We start from the raw sequence: 20,826 nt of genomic DNA on the forward strand, positions 1-20,826 counted from the left end.
TAAGGAGTACATCCTTGAGTTGTGAGGTAAGGAGTACATACTTGAAAACTTGTGAAGCACCCTCTACAAATTTCTGCTTTCTCTCTCTCTGTCTTTCTCTCCACAACTTTTTAGTCTCCATGCAGCTCTATCTTCTCCTCTGCCTTATGAATTAATAACCTTGGCCTCCCCAATTTCTCAACTTCTTCTCAACTGAAACAGTCCACCAGACGCTATCTGGGCTCCCCTCCCTGCACTGTAGCCTAAAAATTTGCCCCAGGCAGTTAAGGATCAGCAATCACAGAGCTCACCTTGTTTGTTTTCTTTCTTTCAGGAATCCATATCCTGTGCTGCCTTTGTTTGATTTCTATAAAACACTATATATTTGTTCATTTCTTTGTGGTTGTTTAAGATGGGAGAGTAAATCTGGTCCTTATTTTCTTTCTCTTCTTTCCATATTAATTGTTCCAACCTCAAATCCAAAAAAAAAAAAACAAAACGCAATTGCACCATTCTCCCTCCAGTCTTCCCTATTTTAGAAAATAGCACCACCCAGTGATACAAGCCAGGAACCTAGAAGTTATCCCTTTCTCCTCCTCTTTTTCTAACCCCATAATCTAAGCAGTCACCAAACTCTCTCCATTCACACAGTCATTATTTTCATCCTAGAAAATTGCAATTAATTTGTGACTGGTCTCTCTTCCTTCAATACCGCTCTACTCTAATCCATTATTTATATAAAAGCAGGCGTTACATAGCCTTAGTCCAAAATCAAAACACAATGAAAAAACTGCAAATATATATTTAACTTTACTTAATGTGTTTATTGTAGTACTACGGGTGTAGTAATTTCAAAATATTTTTGTATATTGTAGGATTAAACAAATGGGTACATGTATCAATTAAAAGTACTTGTTGGACTGCAATTAGTAGTATCAGTGTAAACTTATTGCCATACATGCACACACACATACATATACACATATACAATACATCTGTGTGTGTATATGTGTGAGTGTGTGTGCATTTGCTATTTTCCCAGTTCTATCTACTGAAAAATCCTGGAAGCAATGAGATCCTAGCAGTAATGAGGACACCTAGCAGCCAGAAATTTGATTCTAAATGTAATTTCCCACAAAAGGTACCACTTATTCTTGGAAAAATGACTAATTCCAAGGCTGGATTATGGAAAGTACAAAATAAGTCTGGAATAAACTGTCATGCCATATAATAAGAAAGTACTCAGAAAATGAGAGCATATCAAAAGGAAACAGAAGCCAAATGGAATAGGCTTCCACTAGGGAATATGGGAAATTATTAGCAAAAATTTTAATCAAAATAGTCTATTGAAATGAATGATATTAATGGACTGTAATCCACCGAATAAAGCAAGAATCCATTCATACTGACATTAGCTAATTAATTAAAGAGAAAGAAAGATTTTTTATTACAATAGAATGTCATTTAATAAGTGTAGAATAATAATAGCTTTAGAAAATCACCATTTTGCCACCGTAATTGTTATTAGTCTCACAAGGATAATCTATAGTTGCTAAGACTATTGGGTGTAAGCTGGAAAAGGCATAAAATAGTGTCAGAACATCTCTCCACAAATTACGTATTAATTATAAACTTTTAAAATAGTAATTTTAGAGTGCAGCAACCTGGTAAACATCTATATTAACATTACCAGTAATGGAGCAAACAGACTTCAAGTCCCTTCTTGAGTAATGTGCTGATAAAGACATAATTAACTCCTATGGTGTTACTTTGAAAATGAATATGGAAGATCTAATCAATGTCATGAAAGACAAAGAAATGCTGAGTGTAGGCTAAACAGACACAACAATAAATGTAATGCATAATCCTGGATTGAATCCTAAATCAATGAAAATTTCTATAAAGTATATTTTGGGGATAATTGGAAAAATTTGAATATGGACTACAGATTACAAAAGAGCATTAGATTACATTTTGTGAATTTATAATAGCCCATGATATATTATAATATATTTACCTTATTGTGATCATATTGCTGATTATACTAAACTGATGGCCAACTAAGATCTCACATAGCCAGTAGATTATTCCTTTTTGGAGTGTCAGGCTGATATATGCTCAGGGTTTTGAAAACAAAGGCATGTTTCTCAGCTTTTCCTGGACCACACCAGTCACCCAGGCAGGTATTGGTATTCTGTTACTAGAAATGGGCATTGTCTAACCTTGAGGGAGAGATGCTCCTCAACTTATAAGACCCCATCCCAATAAACCCATCATAAATTGGAAATGTAGTAAGTCTAAATCCATTGGGCTATGTCCCATAAACCCATCATAAAGACAAAAATCATACGTCAAACCATTGTGAGTCATGGAACATCTGTGTATTACTCCATATGCACCTAGCAAAAACCTAGAATCTTCTGAAGCCAGACCAGAGAAATCACCTACTGAAATGAAGGATTATGACTAATTTTTAGTGCTCATAGGGAAGAAATTCAGCTTTACACTAATCTCATTGGCCAATAGACTACTGAGGGCACCTTATAACTGTTTTTAGATAATAATGGCCGAGAAGAAGATCTGAAAAGGACTTCAAAGATCTTAAAAGGACTGACCTCCAAGCCCAGGTCGCAGCCGGTTGTCATAGCCGTCCAGAAGACGATCCAAGATTCTGGTGAAGATAGTGATGTTGTCAGTGCTGTCATCAGGAATATCTGGGGCATGCTTAGGAGACAGCCTGAGGCAATGCAAGGAAAAGAAAAAAAAATAATAGTTCTTAATAGGAAAAAAAAATACATGACTAGATATCGTAATTCAAGAAGATTTCAATTAATAGACTGGGCCAATTACATAGACCTATATCTTATCCAAAATAGCAATCACTACATATTTGTCACAATGATTGCTTGTGTAGGAGGCAGACAGTGTGGTTAATACTTGAACTCTTACTCTAGCACTGGTATGAGCTTTGCCAGGCATATATCCTGGCCCCAACCCAGCAGTAAAGAGACACAAGTAGAAATTCTGGACAAATGTCACTGAGAACATTTCCCGGCATACAGTTGGTTCATCAAATCGTGTTGCATGATTAAACAGGCATCAAAATAAAGAAGGGAAATGTTACTGAGAACTTACCTCACTTCTAGCCCAGAGAAATTTAAGTTCACAGAAAAACAGGGTTAGACAGATCCTTAAATTGTATATAGTCTACTTCTACCCTCATCCTCTGGGGAAAGGGAAACCTATTTGCTGAATATCAAGAACATACACTGGAAAAAAAGACAGTCTTTTCAATAAATGGTGCTGGGAAAACTGGATATCCATATGCAGAAGACTGAAACTAGACCCCTATCTCTTGCAATATACAAAAATCACATCAAAATGGATTAAAAGACTGAAATCTAAGACTTCACACTATAAGACTACTACAAGAAAACTTTGGGGAACATCTCCAGGACATCAGTCTGGGCAAAAATTTCTTGAGCAATACCCTACAAGCACAGGCAACCAAAGCAAAAATGGACAAATGGGATCACATCAAATTACAAAGCTTCTTCACAGCAAAGGAAGCAATCAACAAAGTGAAGGGACAACCTACAGAATGGGAGAAAATATTTGCAAACTATCCATCTGACAAAGAATTAATAACCAGAATAGATAAAGAGCTCAAACAACTCTGTAGGAAAAAGTATAATAATCCAATTAAAAATGGGCAGAATATTTGAATAGACATTTCTCAAAAGAAGACATACAAATGACAAATAGGCATATGAAAAGGTGCTTAATATCACTGATCATGAGAGAAATGCAAATCACAACTACAATAACATATCATCTCACCCCAGATAAAATGGCTTACATCCAAAAGACAGGAAATAACAAATGCTGATGAGAATGTAGAGGAAAGGGAACCCTCGTACACTGTTGGTGGGAATGTAAATTAGTACAACCACTATGGAGAAGAGTTTGGTGGTTCCTCAAAATATTAAAAATAGAGCTACCATATGATCTAGCAATCCCACTGCTGGGTATATACCCCAAAGAAAGGAAATCAGTATATCAAAGAGATATCCGCACATCCATGTTTGTCACAGGACTGTTCACAATCGGTAAGATTTGGAAGCAACCTAAATATCCATAGTAGATGATTGGATACAGAAAATGTGATACACGTACACAATGGAGTACTATTCAGTCATAAAAATAATGAGATCCTGTCATTTGCAAAACATGGATGAAACTGGAGATCATTATGCTAAGTGAAATAAGCCAGGCACAAAAAGACAAAAATTGCATGTTGTCATTTATTTGTGGGAGGTAAAAATTAAAACAATTGAACTCATGGAGATAGAGAGTAGAAGCATTGTTACTAGAGGTTGGGAAGGATAGTGGAGTGGTTGAGGGAAAGTGGGGATGGTTAATGTGTATAGAATAATAAAAAGAATGAAACCTAGTATTTGATAGCACAAAGGGTGACATCAGTAGTAATAATTTAATTGTACATTTTAAAATAACTAATTGGATTGTTTTTAACACAAAGGATAAATGTTTGAGGGGATGGATACCACATTCTCCATGCTGTGATTATTTCATATTGCATGCCTGTATCAAAACATCTCATGCACCCCATAAATATATATACCTATGATGTACCCACAAAAATGAAAAATTAAACAATCCTTTAAAATCCTGAATAGAAGGCCAATACACTGTGCTTGCTTTCTTACTGAAATACTAGCTTCCATGAGAATGCATTTCCATTTCCTCCTGGTGACTGTTGATATCTTAGCATCATTCTTCATCAAAACGTTGAAAACTTTTAAGTCAAAAAGCAATGCTAGTTTGTGACCAGTCTGGACAATATGGCGAAATCCTGCCTCTACAAAAACACAAAAGTTAGCTAGGCATGGTGGCACACCTGTAGTCCTATTTACTGGGGAGGCTGAGGTTGGAGGATTACTTGAGCCTGGGAAGCGGAGGTTGCAGTGAGCTGAGATCATGCTACTGCACTCCAGCCTGGGCAACAGAGCAAGACCCTGTCTAAAATAAATAAATAAATAAATAAATAAATAAATAAATAAATAAATAAATAAAAATCAATGCTAAATATCACCCCCAAATTATTTTCAATATATTGTTCTATGGTTTTATTCTTTATTACTGATTTTTTTCTCCTAATGTGCACTAAATTATTGTGTGGGGAAGCAGATTTAATCTGCAACCTAAATAGAACTCTTTCTTATTCAGTAACTAAACTGCAACGTGATCCTATAGTTTGAATTCAAAGGTAGTTTGGGGAAAAAAGGAATCATGGCATGTCAGAATTATGGAGAAGCTTAGATATTGTATAATTCTCTCCCTTCATTTTACACATGAGACACCTAAGACACCAACACCAAAGAGAGAAATGAATTGCTTGATGCTATGTGTTTATCAACTTAATGAGAGCAACACTAAAACATGTCCATTGCACCTCATATTTGCCACTACTGGTTAGATAAAATATGATAATAATAATAATTCATCATTGAAAAATGAAAATGACGTTACTAATACACTATCTGAAGGTTATGCCAAGTTTAGGCATTTTCCTAGCCCTAAAGATGGATCAGTGGTAAATTCACAGGACCAGAATCAAATTACTAGAATTTAGTTCTGTCTCTGCCACTAACTGACTGTGAGACCTACAGGCATACCTCTGGGATATTGTGAGTTTCGTTCCAGGCCACTGCAATAAAGCAAATATCACAATTAAGTGAGTCACAAATATTTTGGTTTCCCGTGCATATAAAAGTTATGTTTATACTGTACAGCACTCTATTAAGTGTTCAATAGCATTATGTCTAAAAATCAATTTACATACCTTAATTAAAAACACTTTATTGCTAAAAAATGCTAAGAATCATCTGAGGCTTAACAAGTCATAATCTTCTTGCTGGTAGAAGGTTTTGCCTCAGTGTGGATGGCTGCTGACCAGTCAGGGAGGTGGTTGCTAAAGGCTGGGGCAGCTGTGGCAATTTCTTAAAATAAGACAACAATGAAGTTTGCCTCATCAATTGACTCTTCTTTTCACAAAAGATTTATCTTCAGCATGTGATGCTGTTTGGTCGCATTTTACCCACAGTAGAACTTCTTTCAAAATTGGAGCCAATCCTCTTAAACCCTGGCACTGCTTTATCAACTAAGTTTATGTAATATTCTAAATCCTTTGTTGTCATTTCAACAATATTCACAGCATCTTCACTAGGAGTAGATTCCTTATCAAGAAATCACTCTCATTGCTCGTCTGTGAGAAGCAACTCATCCCTTCAAGTTTTTTCATGAGATTGCAGCAATTCAGTCACAACTTTGGGCTCTATTTCTAATTATAGTTTTCTTGCTATTTCCACCACATCTGCAGTTACTTCCTCCACTGAAGTCTCAAACCCCTCAAAGTCACCCATGAGGATTGGAACCAACTTCTTCCACACTCCTGTTAATGTTTATATTTTGACCTGCTCCTCTGAATCATGAATGCTCTTAGTGATATCCAGAAAGGTGAATCCTTTCCAGAAGGTTTTCAATGGGCTTTTCTTGGATCCATCACAGGAATCACTATCTATGGAAGCTATAACCTTATGAAATGTATCTCTTAAATAATAAAACTTGAAAGTCAAAATTTCTTCTTGATCAATGGGCTGAAGAATGGATGTTGTATTGTAAGCATGAAAACAACATTCATCTTGCACATCTCCATCAAAGCTCTTGGGTGACCAGGTGCATTGTCATTGAAAAATAATATTTCAAAAGGAGTATTTTTTCCTGGGAAGTAGACTGCAACCGTGTGCTTAAAATATTTGGTAAACCGTGCTATAAACAGATGTGCTGTCATTCAGGCTTTGTTATTTCATTTACAGAGCATAGAGAGAGTGGATTTAGCATAATTCTTAAGGGTCCTAGGATTTTCCCAATAGTAAATGAACAATGGGCTTCAGCTTAAAGTTACCAGCTGCATTTGCCCCTGACAAAAGAGTCAGCCACTGCTTTGAAGCTTCAAAGTCAGGCATTTACTTCTTCTCTCTAGCTATTAAAGTCCTGAAAGACTTCTTCCAATAGAAGGATGTTTCATCTACCAAAATCTGTTGTTCATGTAGCCACCTTTATCAATTATCATAGCTAGATCTTCTGGAGAACTTGCTGCAGCTCCTCCATCAGCACTTGCGTTTCACCTTGCACTTTTATGTTATGGAGATGGCTTCTTTCCTTAAACCTCATGAACCAGCCTCCACTAGCTTCAAACTTTTTCTGCAGCTTCTTTATCTCTCCCAGTCTTCACAGAACTGAAGAGAGTTATAGCATTGCTTTGAATTAGACTTTGCTTGAAGAGAATGTTGTGTCTGGCTTGATCTTCTATCCACTAAAACTTTCTCCATATTTGCAATAAGGCTGTTTCACTTTCTTATCATTTATGTGCTCACTGGAGTAGCATTTTTAATTTCCTTCAAAAACCTTTCATTCGCATTGACAACTTGGCTAACTGCTTGCCACAAGAGGCCTAGCTTTTAGAGTATCTCAGCTTTTGTCATACCTTCCTTACTAAGCTTAATCATTTCTAGCTTTTGATTTAAAGTGAGAGCCATGTAAATTTTTATTTCACTTAACACTTAGAGGCTATGTAGGGCTACTAATTGGCCTATTTTCAATATTGTTGTATCTCAGGGAGAAGGAAGGCCTAAGGAGAGGGAGAGAGACAGGGGAATGGCCCTTCAGTGGAATAATCAGTCAGAGCAAACACAATATTTACCGATAAAGTCCACTGTCTTACATGAGTGGAATTCATTGTGCCCCAAAACAATTAAAATAATAACATCAAAGCACCAATCACAGATCACCGTAACAGATATAATAATCAAGACTTTGAAAATTTGCAAGAATGACCAAAATGCGGCACAGAGATATAAAGTGAGCACATGCTGTTGGAAAAATGGCACCAATAGACTCACTCAACACAGGGTTGCCACAAACATTCAATTTGTAAAAAACATGCTATCCACAAAGCACAATAAAGTGAAGCACAGTCAAATGAGGTATGCCTGTATTTCCATATATGTAAAATGGGGATAACAATAACCTACATTAGAAAACTTTTGAAATAAATAGGTAAATAAGACAATAAATACAAAATTGTTTTATAAATGAAGGTTGTTCATTAACTTCCCCCCAAACTCCTGAAAATGCAATGAAAAACCTTTACAATACATTATCTTTTAGGCTATAGGAGAAAGTCAAGATCACTGACCATCTAGAGCATCCTCAATGAAGTTGTCAAACTAATGCTGTCACTGCCAACATCCTTCATTGAGGATCCTGGTGTGTTTATGTTAAGGGAAAGCAGGAGAGGCACAAATGTGGAGTTGCTGACGCAGTTCATACAACATCCCAAAGAGGAAAGATACTTACTTCATTAAAAGGATGGCATTTTTCCTAAACCACATATTTCCTGGGAGAGAGCAGATTTTTTTAAATAATAAAAATTCGGAATTACTGAGCAGATTATGTCTCTGCATCGCTCACAAACCTTTCATAATTCTTCATAGCTAACCAAATAAAATTCCAATGCCTAAGCCTGACATTCATGGCCTTCTGCAATCTGTTCCTGATATACTTTTACAGTTGCAAATTCTACTACTTCTCTTTCTGACCACCAATCACAGGCAAATCAGATTACTCACCATTTCCAAATATTCCTCATGTTTTCATTTTTCAAGTCCAGTCTTTCCTATAAGTGTAAATGTTCAACTAAAGATTCAGCACTAAGGATGCCAGTTATATACTAGGGAGGAAATGAGAAACACCTAGAATTCAATAGCACACTTTCTCTTTACAGAAGCTGCTTGAAGAAAAAAAAAAGAAGAACTAACCTGATTTTGGCTAGAATATGCCAAATCCATCTGAAAAAGACAGCTGTTCTTTTCTGAAATAGCTTATATGGACTGGTAATAAAACTACAGAGGTACTGACTTGAGACACACCTACCCACTTGGTAAAATAAAGACCAAGTCCTTCATGCCTTCTTAGTAACTAAAAGCCATTGCTTCACAAAAAAAGAGAAATATTTAATTAGTATATGTTGTGAATGATAAAATAAGCTAGTAGACATATGATTCCATGTGACCATAAGCAGACATACCGCAATTTAAAATGTGTCATGAACCAAAGTTTGCAAAGAAGCAGGGGTACATTCTTCCTTTGAAACAATGCCATAAAGGGTAGCTAGTTTTCTAGACAAGAGTAAGCAATACTGTTTCTCATAGTTAATCTGAATGACTGTAACCATAGTGCCAATGCATGAGCACTATTTTGGCAACATTTCTGGTTAAGCAGGTATTAATAGGCCAACCTGAGAACCATTTATAACACTGTTTATGTGGAAAGATATTTTTTTGACACAAAAGAAAAGAAAACTAAAGTACTAAAAATATTATCTCCCCTACTATTATTTGTTCTTTACCCCCACACCCACAGCCATGATCAAAGCAATGAGCTGGCCATCAGCTCAAAGACTTTGAATTAATCCTGATGGTTGATATCCTTACAATGGCGAGTCCCGACAGTCATCGCCCTAAGCAAGTGATAAAATTCAGCATCAGCCATACTAAGACAACCTTGCCTCCTGTCATAACGCAACAGGAAGCCACAACATCACCTACAAAGTATCATTGATTGTGGCCTCACATGTCCATCCCTGTTCTGTGTTACAAATTCTACACTTCCACCTCAAAAGGGAAAATGGTAGGATAAAATTATATTTCTTATTTCTCCAGGTCCTATAAGAAAAATGCACTTGCCGCATCTGAACATGGTCTACCCAGCTATGTGGCTGAGATATTAAGAATTCAGTGGTTGAGAGGTTACTATATGTAAGTAAATGTTCATGTATGTAAAAGAAATTGACATGCGCCTCATTCTTACTTAAAAGTAACCAAACTCAGGAAAAGCAATATATCATAATGATTAATAGCACGGACTCTGGAACCAAACTTTCTGGGTTTCAATCCTAACTCTTCTATTTTCTAGCTGTGTGAGCTTTGGCAAGTTACCTGACCTCTCTCTGTCTCCATATTTTATCTGCAAAGGAATAATAACATCACTTAGCTATCAGGTCTGTTATAAGGATTATATTAATCAACATATATTAATAACTTAGAATAGAGCTTGGTATATAGGACTCTATGAATATAAAGTTTAAACTAACATAATGGAATAAGTAAGACTAAGGAATCGAATTTCAAAAAAATAGCTTAATTAGATAACAAGGGAGAGTGTCCAGTTTGAAGCAATGTCTGCAAAACCATATTATGCCAAGAGAATATTTGAAAGGAATTGAGAGTTAGCCTGCAGACAAGAAAGCATGGAGTATATCTGAAAGCCACTATGTGGAAAAAGAAGCAAATGCTGCAAATGTTACAGGGCCCTATAACTAGGAGGTGTTTGAAGAAGGTGGACTTCAGCTCAATATAGGAAGCACTTTCTAACCCCTGGAGCTATGCCCTGTGGTACTAATGCAGCTTATCACTGCAGAGATTCAAACTGGTAGGTGAATCATCAACCATAAAGCAGGAGGGATTCTTTCCCAGGATAGGAGCCTAGGAACTGACAGCCTCTCAGGTCCCAAGTCTGGTTCTGAAATTTTAAGATTTGATGATCAAATGCTAAGAGTATTGATGCATTGATTCTTTAATAGAAATTACATGTAAATGGAAGGGTTTGGACTTTTCATACTTATATTCCAAGTAAAAGTAAGTACATGTGTGGCCACAGGTGACAGTTTATTCTGAGATTAAGAGAACTGAGAAAATCATTTTCAAGATGAATACAGATGCTTACAAGCACTGACACCTTTAGATAGTAGAACCAAGTCAGGCTGTAGATATGACAAGGAGACAAGCAACTCCCCAGCGGTCTCCTCTTCAGTTCACTGCATCAGTTGTCACCATGGCCACCACCATATAATGTTGATGCAGAAAATGTGTTAATATAGTGTCATATTCCTCCCCAATCATAGTCCCTACTCTATTAGTAGTGTGGAAATATGCGGCCTTGTGTGCAGCATATTTCGTTTGCCTTTTCACTATTCTCCACCCCGTTCTCCTTTCTAGAAGGCTAATTTTTATGCACTACATTATGGGCGCCATTGGCCTCTTGCTTCAACTTGAGTTTGGCCACCTTGGCTGAAGATCAGAGGAAGACGAAAAGACTGGGCATGTAACTCCCTGGCTCTCTCCCTGTGAAATCTTCTCAGGCTGGCTGTTTCCTCCACCAAAAATCTGCACCTCTGAAGAAAGCTTGATTTACATGATATGTGTGCTGTTCACCTTAGGTTCTTACTCTATTCCTTGCGGTTTCCCTCCACTTAGATCATAACTTTATGATTAGTCTCTGCAAATATATCCTCCTCAAATAATTGAAATGTCCCATCTGTATTCTCTGGGATCCTGACAAATTCAACAAATTGCAGTCAGACCTGGCATTTGCTGCTTAGGCACTTACGTGTTGACCCATTATGAAAATTGCTGATATTTGATCGTTCTGACCTAGCAAAATGTCAGTTTCAAAATGGTTCAACTTGACATTGTTCACGTACATAACTCCATTTGCTAATGGTCAAAATACTTGACCAGGCACCAGGAGTATAGGAAATTCATTTATTATATGAAGTTGAAATTACTCTCTGTAGCTTCTTATCAAAAATGCAGGACTGGGAATCAGAAACTGGTGCTCTAGACCTGGGTCTCTTATGAACTCGTTGTAAGAAAGTCAATTTTCCTTTCTGGGCTTCAGTTTCTTCAGGTACAGATTAAAAAATCAGATTAAATGCTCTCTACAGGTTTTTCCATGGGTGCTGTTCTAAAGTTCCAGAATCCCAAATCCCAAACTATACTGTTAGTTTCTTAAAAACAGGAACTGTGTCCCCAAAGATTCCTTACATCAGAATCATCTGGGGCATTTTAGGCACTATTCCCAGAGCTACCAAATCATAATCTTCAAATGCGGAAGCCTGCTTTCTTGCTTACAAATACTGAATGTTGAGAACTATTACATCTAGCACATGAGTTATACAAAGTACTGGTCGATAAACCACTGTTGATTGTTAAAATGGCTGTGGCGGCCAATGTAGGTGGTTTAATTGAATAAATCATTAAAGTTGGATAAAATAATGCAGTAATGGATTTTTTCAATACACAAAAACATAATTAAGAAAGTATGGAAATAATCAAAAAGCAGCAGCAGCTCTTAAGTACCACAACTATCAGCAAAAACTCTATATTTTAAAATTATATTGGATCCTTTATTTATGGCAAATACAACTCTAATATTTGTGCTTTTTATGATTAACCAAGTCTAATTTTGTCACAATTTTTTTGTTTACAGCTTTATTTTAGGTTACGGGATACATGTGCAGGTTTGTTATGTAGGTAAATTATATGTAATGAGGGTTGGTGTACAGATATTTCGTCACCCAGGTAATAAGCATAGTACCCAAAAGGTAATTTTCCTATACTCACCCTCCTTCCACACTCTACCCTCAAGTAGGCCCTGGTGTTTATTGTTCCCTTCTTTGTGTCCATGTGTACTCAAAGAAGTACATAAGTGAGAACACATAGTATTTGGTTTATTGTTCCTGTGTTAGTTTGCTCAGGATAATAGCCTCCAGCTGCATCCATGTTGCTGCAAATGACATGATCTCGTTCTTTTTTATGACTGCATAGTATTCCATGGTGTATATGTACCACATTTCTTTTATCTAATCCACTTTAATTAATTAGATAATTAATTATAAGTGAGAACACATAGTATTTGGTTTATTGTTCCTGTGTTAGTTTGCTCAGGATAATAGCCTCCAGCTGCATCCATGTTGCTGCAAATGACATGATCTCGTTCTTTTTTATGACTGCATAGTATTCCATGGTGTATATGTACCACATTTCTTTTATCTAATCCACTTCAATGAGCATTTAGGTTGATTCCATGTCTTTCCTATTATGAAGAGTGCTGCAATGAACATATGCATACATGTGTCTTTATGATAGAATGAGTTATATTCCTTTGGATATATATCCAATAATGGGATGCCTGGGTCAAATAGTAATTCCATTTTAAGTTCTTTGAGAAATCACCGAACTACTTTCCACAATGGCTGAACTAATTTACATTCCCACCAGCAGTGTATGAGATAGTTGTAGGTATGCAGCATTATTTCTGAGCTCTGTATTCTGTTCTCTGCAACCTGACCAGCAGCTGTTATAACTTGACTTTTTAATAATAGCCATTCGGACTGATATGAGATGGTATCTCATTGTGGTTTTGATTTGCATTTCTCTAATGATCAGTGATGTTCAGCATTTTTTCATATGCTTGTTTGCCACAAAAAAATGTCTTCTTTTGAGGAGTGTCTGTTCATGTCTGTTGCCTATTTTTTAATTGGGTTGTTTTTTGCTTGTGAATTTGTTTAGGTTCCTTATAGATGCTGGATATTAGACCCTTGTTGGATGCATACCTTACAAATATTTTCTTCCATTCTGTAGATTGTCTGTTTACTCCCTTGATAGTTTCTTTTGCTGTGCAGAAGCTCTTTCATTTTATTAGGTCTCATTTGTCAATTTTTGGTTTTGTTGCAATTGCTTTTCATGTCTTCATCATGAAATCTTTGCCAGGTCCTATGTCTAGAATGATATTTTCTAGATTATCTTCCAGGGTTTTTGTAGTTTTAGGTTTGACATGTAAGTCTTTAATCCACCTTCCCAGCACCATTTATTGAATAGGGATTTCTTTCCCCATTGCTTATTTTTGTCAATGCTGTGAAAGATCAGATGTTTGTAGGTCTGTGGCATTATTTCTGGGCTCTCTATTTGGTTCCCTTGGTCTAGGTGTCTATTTCTGTACCGGTACCATGCTGTTTTGGTTACTATAGCCCCATAGTATAGTTTGAAGTCAGGTAGTGTGATGTCTCTAGCTTTGTTCTTTTTGCTTAGGATTACCTTGGCTATTTGGGCTCTTTTGGGGTTCCATATACATTTTAAAATAGTTTTTTTCTAGTTCAGTAAAGAATGTCATTGGTAGTTTGATAAGAATATCATTGAATCTGTAAATTGCTTTTGGAAGTATGGCCATTTTAACAATATTGATTCTTCCTATCCATGCACATGGAATTTTTTTCATTTGTTTGTGTCATCTCTGATTTCTTTGAGCAGTGTGTTGTAATGCTTATTGTAGAGCTCTTCCACCACCCTGGTTAGCTGCATTCACAGGTATTTTACTCTTTTATGGCTATCGTGAATGGGATTGCGTTTTTGATTTGGCTCTCAGCTTGGATGTTGTTGGTGTATGATGCTACTGATCTTTGTACATTAATTTTGTATCCTGAAACTTTGCTGAAGTTTTAAAATCAGATCAAGGAGCTTTTGGGCAGAGACTTTTCTGGGTATAGAATCATATTGTCTGCAAACAGAGACAGTTAGACTCCCTATCTTCTGATTGGTATGCCTTTTATATCTTTCTCTTGCCTGATTGCTCTGGCTAGGACTTCAGTACCATGTTGAATAGGAGTAGTGAGAGAGGGCATCCATGTCTTGTTCTGCCTTTCAAGGAGAATGCTTCCAGCTTTTGCCCATTCAGTATGCTGTTGGCTATGGGTTTTTCATAGATAGTCCTTATTATTTTGAAGTATGTTCCTTCAATGCCTAGTTTGGGTGGTGGCTTATACCTGTAGTCCTTCATTTTAATGAAATAATGCTGATTTTTATCAAAAGGCTTTTATGCATCTACTGAGATAATTATGTGTGTTTTTGTTTTTAGTTCTACTTATGTGGTGAATCACATTTATTAATTTGCATATGCTGAACCAACCTTGCATCCCAGGCATATAGTCTACTTGATCATTGTGGATTCAATTTTTGATATGCTACTGGATTTGGTTTGCTACATTTTATTGAGGATTTTTGCATCTACGTTCCTCAAGGATATAGGCCACAAGTTTTCTTTTTTGTTGTGTACCAGGTTTTGGTATCAGGATGATGCTGGTCTCACAGAATGAGTTAGGGAGGAGTCCCTCCTCAATTATTTGGAATAGTTGCAGTAGGAATGGTACCAGTTCTTCTTTATACATCTGGTAGAATTTGGCTGTGAATTAATTTGTTCCTAGACTTTTTCGGATTGGTAGGCTTTTTTTTACTGATTCAATTTTGGAACTTGTTATTGGTCTGTTCAGGGATTCAATTTCTTCCTGGTTCAGTCTTAGGAAGTCGCAAGTTTCCAGGAATTTATCCATTTCTTCTAGGTTTTCTAGTTTGTATGCATAGAGATGTTCATAGTAGTCTCTGAGGGTTTTCCGTATTTCTCTGGGGTCAGCAGTAACATGTTCTTTGTTATTTCTGATTGTGTTTATTTGGATCTTCTCTTTTTTTCTGTATTAGAATAACTAGTGGTCTATCCATCTTATTCATTCTTTCAAAGAACACACTCCTGGACTTAATTTTTTGTATGTTTTTTTGCATCTCAATTTCCTTCAGTTCAGCTCTGATTTTTGTTATTTCTTGTCTTTTGCTAGCTTTGGGGCTGGTTTCCTCTTGGTTCTCTAGTTCCTCTAGGTGTGACATTAGGTTGTTAATTTGAGATCTGTGTAACTTTTTGACTTGGGCATTTAGTGCTATAAACTTCCCTCTTAACACTCTTTAGCCATGTCCCAGAGATTCTGGTATTTGTATCTTTGTTCTCATTACTTTCAAGAAATTTCTTTATTTCTGCCTTAATTTCATTATTTACCCAAAAGACATGCAGAAGAATACAACCTTAATATTTGGGCCATGCTTTTAGTAGTATCATGTCTCAAAAGTATTAATTGCACTGGGCTTGGAGGAAAGTAAAGAAAAAAATGTTTCTAATTCAAGAAACAGAAACCAGGTGTGGTGGCCCACACCTGCAATACCAATACTTTGGGAGGTCAATGTGGGAAGATCTCTTGAGGACAGGAGTTTGAGATCAGCCTGGGCAAGACAGTGAGACCCTATCTCTAAAAAATAATTTTAAAAATCAGCCGCGTGTGGTGGCTTATACCTGTAGTCCCAGCTACTCAGGAGGCTCAGGCAGGAGGATCATGTGATCATGTGAGCCCAGGAGTTTGAAAGTTTGAAGCTACAATGAGCTATGATCACATCACTGCATTCCAGCCTGGGTAGCAGAGTAAGACCACGTCTTTAAAAAAAAAAAAAAAAAGAAAGAAAGAAAGAAAACATGCAGTGATTGTATTGTCTCTTTACTAAAACCAAGCACTTCACTCTGCTTTTTCAGGTACGATTTCTTGGCCTACTCCTTGACATAATCACTAAAAACTAGGCTGTCTGGTTTTCTAAGCATCAACAGGATGCTAACAAACCATTGTAAAGAGGACACGGGACGTAAGAACTAACACTGGCTGGGCACAGTGGCTCATACTGGGAGGCTGAGGCGGGTGGATCACAAGGTCAGGGGTTCGAAACCAGCCTGACCAACATGGTGAAACCCCGTCTCTACTAAAAATACAAAAATTAGCTGGGCGTGGTGGCATGTGCCTGTAATCCCAGCTACTCCGGAGGCTGAGGCAGGAGAATGGCTTGAACCCAGGACACGGAAGTTGCAGTGAGCGGAGATCGCGCCATTGCACTCCAGCCTGGGTGAAGAGCTAGACTCCGTCTCAAAAAAAAAAAAAAAAAAAAAATTCGAATGAATATAATGAACATGTGCTTAAGAATTTTTTGTGGTTTTTTTTTTTGTCTTTTTGTTTGCTTTAGAGATAGAGTCTCACTGTGTGGCCATGGCTGGCCTTTAACTCCTGGGCTCAAGAGATCCTTCTGTACCAGCCACCCAAGTAGCTGGGACTACAGGCATGTGCCATGGCATGCAACCGTGAATTTTCTTTATGATGACCAAAAGTCACAAAGAAATGGGACTATTCTGTTTTAAAAAAATCCTTGTTTAGGGTTATAAGAAAATATGCAATACATTTTTAGAAAACTATATTATCAGAGTTAAAATGTAAAAGGCTTTAACACTTGAAGTGGTAAGGTTAATTTATTTAGAACCTTCATCTTATTTAGAATCTATCATGGCCCAGTGAAATGAAATACATGAGGAGTTAACAAAACAGAACTGGTTTTATTTTCCATTTTGGAAGAAAGAACAAAAAGAGTCTTATATACCAAGATTCTAAGGACATACAAGCCCAGTTCTGCAGCCTCAGCCCCAGAGATTACTGTAAAAATGCTGATATAAGATGAAAAGACTCAGAGTACATTAAGATAATCAACACTGCAAAAATAATTAGGAATACTTCCTACTTCAAGGTGCATGCTTCCAAGAATATAGGACAATAGCCAAATGTAAAACCAAAAAAAAAAAAAAGTCACTACTAAGGAATAAAATACCTTGTGTAATACTGAAATATTGCAGGGCTAAGAGGTCATTTCTAGTAATGATATTCCTTGGATTAGAAGGGATTTTAAAGTCTAAAAGGAGTTCAACATTGCTGAACACAGTTTGGTGGCAGAAAGACTAAGAAATAAGGCTAGCAAGGTGGGTAGAAGCTGGGTCCTAATGGGTTTTATAAAATCATGTTAAAGAGTTTGTACCTTATTGTAGGGACAACAGAAAACCATGAAAGGGCTCTAAATAGGGTAGGTATGGTCAAACATGCATTACAGAAAAAAAACAGTTACAGAGTGGAGGTTAGTTTGGATGGAAACAAGATTTTAGGAAGTAAGACAAGGTTCGCACAGTGGTCCAAGTGGGAGACAACATCAGATTAAACTAGGGTGCTAGCAGAAAAGTTGGAAAAAAGTAGATGAATCCAAGAGATGTGGGAGGTAGAAATGACAAATCTTGGTGATTGATTCGATCTGGAGAGTAAAGGGTAGAAAACTGGCAAAAATGATTCCAAGTTTCTGACTTGAACAACTGGGTACACAGTGGTACCACTGACTGAAACAGGAAAAAAATGGAAGAGGAATATTTTTGTCTGTTTGTTGTTTGTTTTGTTATGTTTGTTCTTTAGGGTGGGGGAGGGAGATGAAGATAATTAAATGCATTGGACATGCTTAGTTTAAGAAGTGTGTGGAATAGCCAAGTGGGCATGTTCAGTAGACAGTTGGATATAGAAGTCTGACATTCAAGAGAAGTCTGGAATGAAGATTGAGATGGGAGTCATTGGCATTTACATATATAAGGTAACTACATCATAGAAATGGATTACATCACTCAGGGGATCTGTAAGGTAAGAAGTGTGCCTAGAACAAAACAAGGAAAAACACAAACACCTGAGGGGTGAACAAAAGAAGACTAAAAAGGATCTTTATATCACAAAGGTCTTTGATGTACCTGTGTAGTATTGTGGAAAATATTGCAGAAAGCATAGTCATAAAAGTATAAAGAAAACCAGATGTAGTATTTATTATTGGTATAATACTATTCTCGGATCCCTTTACTGGGCCAGTGAAATCATCCTGCAGCTACTTTGGAAAATTACTACCTGTTGAAGGGAGTCGCCTCACCTAAAATATCTGGAAGACTATGCCTTTCCCCAGGGGATCCACAGGCAAAGACTAATTGAGGTGAGAGTACACAAGCTTGGGTCCCTTGCCTCAAAGTAGGACAAATCTTTTAGTGCCATTTATGCCCCACTTCTCCTCATGAGGTCAAATTGAGGCTACACCTTTGCTTTACTTCTTCTCTTTCCCTATCTTCCTTCCCTTACTGCCTTACAGGTTTCTGTTGAAAGTGACCTCTCAATAAATCATTTGCTCAAGAATCCCTGTTTCATACTCTGTTTCTAGAGAACCCAATCAAAACACCAGAGAATTATAGTGTCTCTGAAGCCAAAAAGAATTATTATTAAACTATATATTTATATTTTATGCATGTTTCTACATGTATTTTTATTTCATAACAAAATGAAGTCAAGGATGGAGAAGTCAACAATATTGGAACGTAAGAACAGAGAAGTGTTCATTTCAGCAACAGAACCAACATTGGCCATCTTGGCTGCAGAAGTTGCCTTAGAGTCTGGGGTTGGAAGTCAGATGGCAGCAAGTGAATGAAAGGGTGAGAGGTAAATAGATGCAATGAAGCATACCACTCCTTCAAGAAATATGGCTATGAAGGGGAGCAAATAATTAAGGCGGTATCTGGAGGGAAGATTTTTAAATTTAAGATGAGTGATTCCTAAACATTATCATGTTTAAATGCTATGGAGCCACACAGCCAATAAAAAGGAAAAGGTTGAAGATCTAAGAGAGGAGAGATAAAATTGAGGGCAAAAGAACTATTTTTAAGATATTACAGAGGTGATTCAAGCCTGGGCCAGGGTGTTGTCTAAGAAAAAGAAACTTTGAGATCTCTTTCTACTTTGAGAGTCTGAGCCTATGATTTTTTCTAAATATAATGTAATGTATAAGTATCAGAGACCAGAGTACTTGGGTTCATCTGGGGGAAAACATCAGAAGTTTTGGTCTAAGGCAAACATTTATCACAGTCTTCTTTCATCCTAAGAGTTAGGGGTTCTTACCCGCCAATGTCCTGCTTCACAAAGTCCCCAGGTTCTTGTCGTCTTGATTCCCCTTGACCAGTGGTTCCAGGGAGAATATTAATCAGGAAAAGAATCCCAAGGCTGGTCATGTAACAGTGACTCGTTTGTGTGATTATCATCTTCTTAGGCACAAACTTGGAGAGACCTGTGAGATTCACAGTTTAGATAAGGGATAAGAGGTAGAGAGTAGAAAACAAAGGGAGAGAGGAGAAAGAGGTAAAAAAGAGAGAAAGAGATGTTATTAAACTCTATTAGAGCCATTTAACTTCTCTAGTGTCTAGTTACTCAGTGCTTAATTCAACAGTCCCCTTTTCCCAGCTTGTCAATGCCACCAAAATCGCCCCCAATATACCCTTCTCCTAAATATACCACAGCCCATCCAAGAAAGGATGCATAGTGTAGCACAAACAGCCCTAAGTCAGTAATCAGGAGTCTGAGGTTACTGCAACATCTCTTTCCTTGGCTTCACCCTATGTGATTAGGTGAATCACAGAACTTCCCTCAGCTTGGGTTACCTCTTATAATCTAAGATCTTAAAAATATTCTCTCATGTCTTCATTTTATTTCCCTCCAATTCCCTGTTTGATCTTTAGTGTTACAAAGTCCTTTGCCTTGGTTAACTGTGTAATATCGTAGAGAATCCTACTATCCTAGTATATTAAGACCTGGAGTCTTTTTATAGCATTTTTGGGATTGATTCTCATCTTCATAGAGTTAAACAATTTTCCAAAAGATTAAATGGCCTGAAGTGGATAGACTGTTTCCTCTAAATTAGGTTGAGAAAATACTGAATAATGAGACATCATGGCTCTTGAATAAGAATGCAGTATTTCCCCATAAAGAGATATTTGAAAGCAAACTTGTTCCTTTAGATAGGGGACATAACAAAAAGAGAAATCCAAGCCTACTTCCTGACACTGAAATCTCTAAGAGGTCAGCAAATTATACTGGTGATAGAACTAGTGATATGGAGTTCCCTATAAGGAAGGCTGTTTTATGAACCCTGGATCAGTGGAGATTTACCCAAGACATGGGGTTAAGAAAGCAACCAATAAAGTGATGGTTACTTGCTACCTCTAATTTGTGTGGCTTCTTTGATTATGAGACACTGAGAACTTGAAGGAGACCTAACTCTGACCCAACAACATACCCTTTTTCAGTCATATCAGTGAATTAATTTTCAGAGAAAATGGAGGGATATATAACTGGTTTTTTTTCCAAGAAAGCTTATACAAGAGACCAATATGTAAAAC

The 20,826-nt window shown here is 37.0% G+C and overlaps 1 protein-coding gene across 1 annotated transcript in view; it reads right to left on the bottom strand.

The window, feature by feature from the left end:
• Positions 1 to 20,826, bottom strand: part of GABRA3 (gamma-aminobutyric acid type A receptor subunit alpha3) — a 269,861-nt gene that overhangs the window by 163,563 nt on the left and 85,472 nt on the right. The window contains exons 2-3 of the mRNA XM_016947548.3: positions 19,553 to 19,718; positions 2,595 to 2,716 (exon numbers count right to left, since the gene is read on the bottom strand). Coding sequence (XP_016803037.1) covers positions 2,595 to 2,716; positions 19,553 to 19,692 — 262 coding nt within the window. The 5' untranslated portion in view covers positions 19,693 to 19,718. The remainder of the gene's footprint in view (positions 1 to 2,594; positions 2,717 to 19,552; positions 19,719 to 20,826) is intronic.

The sequence above is a fragment of the Pan troglodytes genome, chromosome X (genome assembly GCF_028858775.2).
Source record: "Pan troglodytes isolate AG18354 chromosome X, NHGRI_mPanTro3-v2.0_pri, whole genome shotgun sequence".
Taxonomy (NCBI): Eukaryota; Metazoa; Chordata; class Mammalia; order Primates; family Hominidae; genus Pan; species Pan troglodytes.